Source organism: Tetrahymena thermophila (genome assembly GCF_000189635.1).
Source record: "Tetrahymena thermophila SB210 genomic scaffold scf_8254798, whole genome shotgun sequence".
In the NCBI taxonomy this organism is placed as follows: domain Eukaryota; phylum Ciliophora; class Oligohymenophorea; order Hymenostomatida; family Tetrahymenidae; genus Tetrahymena; species Tetrahymena thermophila.
In genome coordinates this window covers 440,900-449,704 of record NW_002476554.1, presented here as the reverse complement: position 1 = coordinate 449,704, position 8,805 = coordinate 440,900, and the positions used below count along the sequence as shown (strand labels likewise).

The following is an 8,805-nucleotide window of genomic DNA, read 5'->3' as shown; positions in this document are numbered from 1 at the left end:
TTTTTATTTCCTCTGCAATTACATTTAATCATCTTTAACAGCTATTGTTTTTTCAATTTGTTATTGCTGGTTAAGTGGTGAGAATATTTTTCTTTTGATGCTTTAAATTTCACCTTATTGCTTTTTCTTTGTAATTTTAATTTGCTTGCTTTATAAGAAACCTGGTGATTACTTAGTCTTAAAATCTCCAAATATTTATGGTGATATCGATTTTAGAATGAAAGGATCTAAATCATACATTTTAATTTCTTTTTTTAAGAAATACTTTGTTGTGATCTCATTTCTTGTCTTATTTTAGAAACAATTAGAATGTGCTATAATATCTATAGTAGTATATGGAGTTAGTAGTTTATATTTATTATACTTTAGATTCTTTAAAAGTAAAATAATAACAATAATAAAAGTGCTTTAAGAAATAATGGTGAGTGTATTATTTATATTTATTGGAATAACTATCAAAGAAATGTAAAATACTGCTAATGAAGATGTAATATCAAATGAAACTTTATTAAAAATTGAAATACTTGGTAGTATAATTCTAATTTTGACAATTATTTGTTTATCAATAAGTACTTTTTTACAGCTTATTAGATATGTATTCTTAATTTAATTTCTTATAAAAATTTATAAAAAAAATAAAAGAGAAAAGCAATTGAATAAAATAGAACTAGAAGCTGTAATTAGTACAGATTTATAGTAATAACTTAAATCATTGTATAATTCCACTTACTTTAGAGTTAGTTCATCTAGTATTTATAAAAAAAAGAGATTATTGAAAAGCAACAACTGAAAAAAAAGAAAAATGATCATGTTTATTTTAAATTATTTATACAAATCTAGAATTATAAAATGTTTATATTTAGTAATTGATTATTATATCATTGAATTTAGAAAACTAATTTATAATATTTAATATTTAAATAAAATAAATAAAATAAAATTTTTTCATTTTATAATATTATTTTAACTTAAACCTTCTTTAGCCAAGAATCTTTTTTATTTTTACTCATTTTTTATATCTGATTTGTTTATATTGTTGGAATTATTTTATTATTCTTCATATTCAACTTTTAAAATTTGTGAAGGATTAATAATTACTTTTTGTCAGAATTTTGCTTTTGAACTAAAAATTAATTTGCTTCTTTTGAAATTATTTGATAAATATTTTTACTATATTTATATTTTATTCCATTTAACAAATTATTCTTTTTATTTGTTGATTCTTGCATAATCGTTAATTATACCTTTTTTAAATAATATTTATTATTCTACTAAATATTTATTTATTTCCTACTACCTAAATAATTATCAGAGAATGGCAATATATTTATTAATTAATAATAAAAAAACTATTTATCTTAAGAAGAGGTTATAAATTTATTAATTAATTTATTACTTTTTTATTAATTAATCTATTTAATCGGTCTGTCCTTACTTTAAAAACTATCCAATAATTTAAAAATAAAATACAAATTGTGTATTTGTATTTTTTTTATTAAGTTTAACCACAAATCAATTTATTGATTGAATTTGAATGTGGTTGAAGATATTTGATAATCAAGTTTTATTTAGAATTATTAAAAGCTTGAAATTGATTTAGATATTCAAAAAGAAAATTAACCATTAAAATCTTTTAAATTTACAAAGAAGAATTTAATTATTTAGAAACTATATTACATGAAATGGCTTAATTTTCATAGATTTGGTATGAAAATTTTGATTAAATTTCATTTATTTCTTAAAGATAATTTTTAGCTTTAGTTATATTAGTTGAGCACAGTTGTTACAATAAAATATAAAAATAATTTAAATAACTAAATAAATAAACAAAAGTAATAGATGTAATCTTATTTCTTCTGAGGTTAAGCTTTTAGGTAAATACCTTTTCTTTCATTGAAAAAAATTTTAATTAAATATATTGTCATCTTTCAACCAATATCTAAATAATTTATGGTGTTAAAAATGTAAATAATAGGAAAACTAAATATTTTAAATATAAAATTGATCGCATTTAAAATAATGTTTTATCAAGAGATTATTTGATTCTATTTATTTATTTGATATCTATAATTTAATCGATTAGTTTAAAATATTTCTGTAATAGTGGTAGAATAATTTATATATTCAGATTTTGAATAAAGGATTACATATTAAATCAAAATCTGATGATTAAAGTCAATTTAGTTTTTGATTTGCGATTGATTTGGTTTACATAATTTTGGAAATAAAATAAATAAGTGTTATCCATTATATTTCCGATTTCAAAAATTTCGATGGGTAAATTGAAATTAATTAATTATTATTTGCTCTTAAACACCATAAATTTCATATCAAATATTTAAAATATCTTTTTTTGAGTATCTTTACAGAGATCTAAGCTTTATAAGGAATAAAAGGGAAATCAAATATTTAATTTTGTAAATTAATATTGCAAGATATTTTTTAGATTTCATAATCAGCTAGAAAATGTAATTATTAGATATTTATGCATCCATGAAATATATAAATTTTTTATTATTTGTTTTGAAATTTGTGACTTCACCATTTTATTAAATTTCTTTCATTTTGTTAATCTATATTTTAACTAATTTTATTTCATTATTAATAAATTATTAAAATTAATACACAAAAGAAGGTCATTTTTTTGGTTTTTTATTAAGAAGCAAATTTAAGTAACCTTGATTGAAAAATTTATTTTCGTTTGATTTTATCTGTCTCGTAACAAAAAGTAATTAATTAGTGAATATAAATTATTATTTTATTTAGATTAATATTTTAGGAGCATTAAGAATACAAACAAAATTTAATAAAAAAAATAGGAATAAAGTTATAAAAGCTAACAAAATATGTTGCTTTTTATCATTTTTATTTTAAATATTACTGTGATTATTGGATTTTCCTGTACAGATCCTAATTGTCAAATCTGTGATGAGAAAGGATGTCAACATTGTTATGATTAGTATTTTATAAATTCTTCAAATTAATGTGATAGATGTTTAGATCCTAATTGTCAAATCTGTGATGAGAAAGGATGTCAACATTGTTTTGTTTGGTATTTTATAAATTCTTCAAATTAATGTGATAGATGTTTAGATCCTAATTGTATAAGTTGTCATGGATAAAGAGGGGAAAGTTGCACTGCTTGTGGCTCTAACATGTATTTTTTAGAAGGTGATGGTTCTTGTACTGATTGCAAACTTGAAGGATATTATGCTAAAGAAATGGCTTGTAATAAATGCACTCCTGGCTGCAAAAATTGTGGAGGTTATATGTATTGTTATTAATGTTAATCTGGTTATTTTTTAAAAAATAATTTTTGCTCTAAATGCATTCCTAACTGCCAAAATTGTAACAATGAAATCACTTGTGATTTATGTTAATCTGGTTATTATATAAAAGAAAATTCTTGTAATAAATGCATTCCTAACTGTCAAAATTGTAATGATGAAATCACTTGTGATTTATGTTAATCAGGCTATCTTATTCATGAGTAAACAAGCTAATGTGTTATTTGTTCATAACAATCAGGATATTACGCTTCTGGAAAATATTGTAAATAATGTAATATAGCTTGTAAAGAATGCTCAGGACCTACTGATTTAGATTGTATTATATGTAACTAATTTTATTTTCAAATTGATCCAACTACAAAACGTTGCTAATCTTGTCCAAATAATGCATATCTAAGCTCCTCTAAGTAAAATTGTTAAAAATGTAGTTATTAATGCTCTCTATGTGATAATGTAGCTTTAAGTTATAGTATGCTTACTAAGGATTAAAGCTTAAATTCCAATTAAAATTATTGCTTAGTATGCAGTTGTTAGTTATGTGAAAGTGGTTACATATTATTTAATTAAAAATAATGTACATAGAGCTGTGAATCTATAGGCAGTAACTATATTTATAATTCTTCTACAAACAATTGTACTTGTTAATAAGGGTATAATTATCTTGTAAGAAATCCATACAAAAATAATTTTGATTGCTCAATCAGTTAAGGTTATGGATATTTCTGTGATTCTTATAATATTTGCTTCTAATGTAGCTAAAGCTGTAGTTCTTGTTCTGATAGTCAAACATGTATAAAATGTAATGAAGGAAGTTATTTATGGCAGAATGCTTGTTCTTAAAACTGTTTTCCAGACTTAAATATTATCTCTAATACTTAAAAAGGAATATGTGAGTGCCCTGAAGGATATAGCTTAGAGAAGCTTAAAAGTCCTGTTTAGGGATAAAGTATGATTTGTTAGCTTCCCTTAGCTATTTAATCTATAAACGTCTATAATTATCTAGCTTAAAGCAAAGATATAACTCTTCCAACAGATTTTAGTGATAATCTAATTGTTATTACTTATAATAGGAAATTAACAACTGAAGAATATTCCTCTTTTTAATTTTTAATAGACGAAGGAATATTGAATTTAGGTAATCAGTATAGCATCAATTCTATTTCTATGGAAAACTAAAATATAAAAGTAATAATTATATCCTAGGAAAACAGGAGAGTAAAACAAATCACAATTAGCATTAAAGGATCTAAAATAAACTATTAAATTCCAAACACAATAATTGTTTCATCAAGTTATGGAAAATAAACTAATTCGTTAGCATCAGGTAAATAATTAACATAAAATTTATAAGCAGTTTCATAAACCTTCTCTACAGATTAAAATAGTGCATCTGGCAAAGTTATAAATTTTCTAAAGTAATTTTAAATTTTATGTTCCATTTCGAATTTTGTCTAAGTTCTACCTTTGATATACCTAATCAAAGAATATCTACCCCTTAAAGTGAACTTTGCTTCTTTGTCAGGAGCATCATTAGTTTTTAATTAAACACCTCAGCCTACTCAGATATCATTTGATTCATAATAATAATATAGTAAAATATCTAATTAATAACAGTTAAAAGATACATTAAAGTCATTTGGAATAAAACCAGGAATTTATAATAACTTTTTACATGTTTAAATAATAGTCTTAGTTTGCACAATTTTAATGATTTACTGCATGTTTTTTAGAAAAATTATGAAAGGAAAATAGTACACGTCTTTATTAATATACACTATTTTTAATTTTCTCTGCAGTTACATTTAATCATCTTTGACTGCTATTGTTTTTTCAATTTGTTATTGCTGGTTAAGTGGTGATAATATTTTTCTTTTGATACTTTAAATCTCAGCTTATTGCTTATTCTTTGTAATTTTAGCTTACTTACTTTATAAGAAACCTGGTGATTACTTAGTCTTAAAAGCTCCAAATATTTATGGTGATATCGATTTTAATATGAAAGGATCTAAATCATACATTTTAATTTCTTTTTTTAAGAAATACTTTGTTGTGATCTCATTTCTTGTTTTATATTAGAAGCAATTAGAATGTGCTATAATATCTATAGTAGTGTATGGAGTTAGTAGTTTATATTTATTATACTTTAGATTCTTTAAAAGTAAAATAATAATAATTATAAAGGTATTTTAAGAAATAATGGTTTGTGTTTTATTTTTACTTATTGGAATAACTATTAAATAAATGTAAGATACTGCTAATGAAGATGTAATATCAAATGAAACTTTACTAAAAATTGAAATACTAGGTAGTATAATTCTAATTTTGACAATTATTTGTTTATCAATAAGTACATTATTGCAGTTTATTAGATATATATTCTTAATTTAAGATCTTATAAAAATTTATAAAAAAAATAAAAGAGAAAAGTAATTGAAGAAAGTAGAACTAGAAGTTGTAATTAGTACAGATTTATAATAATAACTTAATTCGTAGTATAATTCGACTTACATTAGAGTTAATTCATCTAGCATTTATAAAAAAAAGAGATTATTGAAAAATAACAGCTGAGAAAAAAATTCATCATGCTTATATCAAATATAATATATGTTTCAAATGTTTGCTTTGAAATAAAAGTCTAATAGATAATCATATTTTAAATTAGTGAATTTAATAAAGTCAACAGCAATTATTATTACTTATATATATCAAATAGATAGCATAGCATTTAGAATTAAATTATAATAAATGTTTCAAAAATTTATTTAGAATGTTTCTTCAAAAAATTATTTGGATAAAAAGTTGAGCCATTTAATTTTAAAATATACCTGTATATTGTGAAATCTAAAATTAATACTAATAAGAATTAGTAAATATTTAATTAATTTAGTTTTTTTTTCTAGTAAAAAAATATATTTTTGTTTAATATTTTTAAAAATAAAACTCAACATTAGTATAATATAATCTATTTAAAAATTGAATTAATTAATTAAGAAAATAATTCGTTGAATAAACGATATTATTACTTGCAATTTATGAGCTAATATTAAAAAATCTATTAATCTTACAAGAGGTTACAAATTAATTTATTTATTTATAATACTTTTTTTATTGTTTAATCTTTACACTCACTCAGTCAGTTAGTTATGACTTTAGAAACTAACCAATAACTTAAACGGAAAAATACAATTATTCTATATGTCTTTTTTTTAATTAATTTTTACCTCAAATAAATCTATTTATTGAATTTGTTTGAGTGTGGTTTGTTTAAGGATATTTGATAATCATGTTTTATTTAGAGTTTATTAAATGCGTGAAATTGATTTAGATATTAAAAAAAGGAAAATTAATAATTAAAATTTTTTTAGCTTACAAACAAGAATTGATTTATTAAAAGTTCATTTTGATTTAGAAAAGTAGATTACATTAAATGACTGTATTTTTCATAAATTTAGTGTAAAGATAGTTATTAAATTTCATTTTAATCATTGTAATTTCTTAAGAAAAATTTTTAGCTTTAGTCATATTAATATGAGCATAGCGTTTACAACAAAATATAAAAGTAATTTAAATATTAATTTATATTTAAATAAGTAAATAAACAGAAATAATAGATGTAATCTTATTTCTTCTGAAGTTAGGTTTTAGATAAGTATCTTTTCTTTCAAAAAAAAATTTAATTAAATATTATTATGTCAATTTTTCAGCAATACGTAATAAATTTATGATATTTTAAAAATGTTTTATCTGATATTTGATTCTATTTACTTATTTAAAATATGCATTTCAATATATTAATTTTCTGTATTAGTGATAGAATAATTTATATATTTTAATTTTGAAAAAATGACAAAATAAGAAATCAAAATCTGATGATTAAAGTCAATTTAGTTTTTCAATTGTGATTGATTTACATAATTTTGGAATAAAATAAATAAGTGTTATCCATTCTATTTCAGGTTACTAAAATTTATATTGATAAATTGAAATTAATTATTATTTGCTTTTAAACACCAAAAATTTAATTCTAAATTTGAAAGATATCCTAAGTATCTTTACTAAGATAATTAATAGAATCTAATTATTTAAAAAAATAAAAGTTGGACTTAATAGATTAAATTTGAAAATATTTCTTACGAAAAATACTTTTTATTGATAGAATATAATAAATAAATTTTAATATTAGATATTTCTTTTTGTTTACATAATCTTTTTGGGTTTTTACAAATTTTTTAGAAGAAAATAAATTGTTTGAAGAATATCAATTATTTAATTCTTACTTATTTAGCAGTGAATATTTATTTCTTAACTTAATAAGAAATAAAAGGGAAATATAATATTTACTTTAATTAATTTATATAGCAAGAGGTTTTTACACATTTGATTACCAACTAAAAAAGATCATTACTATATACACCCATCAAATATATAAATTTTTAAATTACATGTATAGATAGGAGCTTGTGACTTTATCATTTTATTAAATTTCTCTCATTTTTTTAATGAATTATTATAAATTATTTTATTTCATGATAAATAAATTATAAAAATTAATAAGCAAAGCAATTAACATTTTTTTAACTTTTTTATTAAGAAGGAAATTTAAATATTTTGATAGAATAATTTATTTTGTTTGATTTTATCTTACTCTTAACAAAAAGTAATTAATTTCATTTCTGAATAGGACATTATTTTATTTTTTTAAATAATATTTGAGATCAATTAAAAAATACAAACAAAACTTAATTATCAAGAAAAAAAACAGGAGTAAAAACATAAAAGCTATCTAAAATATGTTACTTTTTTTCATTTTAATTATCACTTCATTTATTAGATGTGATGATATTATAATGAGTCTTATTAAAAACGGTTATAATATGATTAATGGGATTTTCTAATAATGTTTGCCTAATTCTTGTTATAATCAATTTTGCAGTGGTGTTTATCAACTTTCATAGAGTTTCGAAATAGATACTTAATTTTATATAAATATTCCACATTTTCAAGTGGCAACGGTAGTAGATGTAGGAGTTATAAGTGATGTAATAACTCCTGGAACTGTTAAATATACTATTTAACTTGCGGATGAAATGAAACAGGATTTTACTACTTTTTAATTGACCAATTATACAAATTTTGCTGTTAATGCTGATTGTTATCTTAATTCATATAAGCTTACTTATTTTTTTTAAGCTTTGATTATTATGAATACAGGAAGTAACTCAATGAAAACTTTATTACATGACTTTAATACAGCTGCACCTTCTTATCTTTATAGATAGTAAATTAATATTAACGCTTGTCATCCTACATGCTTATAATGCAATGGAATAACTTCAAATGACTGCACTAGCTGTTAATAAGTAGCTAATTTTTCGAATGGATCAAGTGGATCTTGTTCTTGCACTAATCCTTCTGACTATTTTTAAAATGGAGAATGTGTTAATTCTTGTTCTACATATTATGTGCCTAATGGTAAATATTGTCACTATAATTATGGTTGTTATAATCCTGACCC

General features: G+C 21.0%; 4 protein-coding genes across 4 annotated transcripts in view; 3 read left to right on the top strand and 1 right to left on the bottom strand. All coding sequences in view use genetic code 6, as the record gives it.

The window, feature by feature from the left end:
• Positions 1–240, bottom strand: part of TTHERM_00174920 (hypothetical protein) — a gene marked incomplete at both ends in the record, with an annotated part of 441 nt that extends 201 nt beyond the window's left edge. Inside the window, one exon of the mRNA XM_001008753.3 lies at positions 1–240. This exon is cut by the window's left edge and continues 201 nt beyond it. Within this exon, the coding sequence (XP_001008753.3) occupies positions 1–240 (240 nt within the window).
• A 2,688-nt stretch (positions 241–2,928) lies between these two features.
• TTHERM_00174910 (transmembrane protein, putative) lies at positions 2,929–4,864 on the top strand (the record flags this gene model as incomplete). Its single annotated transcript, XM_001008752.2, has 3 exons — positions 2,929–3,940; positions 4,174–4,614; positions 4,707–4,864. 3 exons carry the CDS (start codon positions 2,929–2,931, stop codon positions 4,862–4,864), a joined length of 1,611 nt encoding a protein of 536 aa, XP_001008752.2.
• A 667-nt stretch (positions 4,865–5,531) lies between these two features.
• TTHERM_000173918 (hypothetical protein) lies at positions 5,532–5,858 on the top strand (the record flags this gene model as incomplete). The annotated part of the gene is made up of 2 exons (XM_012795799.1): positions 5,532–5,595; positions 5,680–5,858. The coding sequence occupies 2 exons, from the start codon at positions 5,532–5,534 to the stop codon at positions 5,856–5,858; spliced, it is 243 nt and encodes an 80-aa protein (XP_012651253.1).
• A 2,306-nt stretch (positions 5,859–8,164) lies between these two features.
• The window catches only part of TTHERM_00173910 (variant specific surface protein S2, putative), a gene marked incomplete at both ends in the record, with an annotated part of 2,830 nt that continues 2,189 nt past the window's right edge, over positions 8,165–8,805 (top strand). The window contains one exon of the mRNA XM_001008751.3: positions 8,165–8,805. This exon is cut by the window's right edge and continues 2,045 nt beyond it. Within this exon, the coding sequence (XP_001008751.3) occupies positions 8,165–8,805 (641 nt within the window).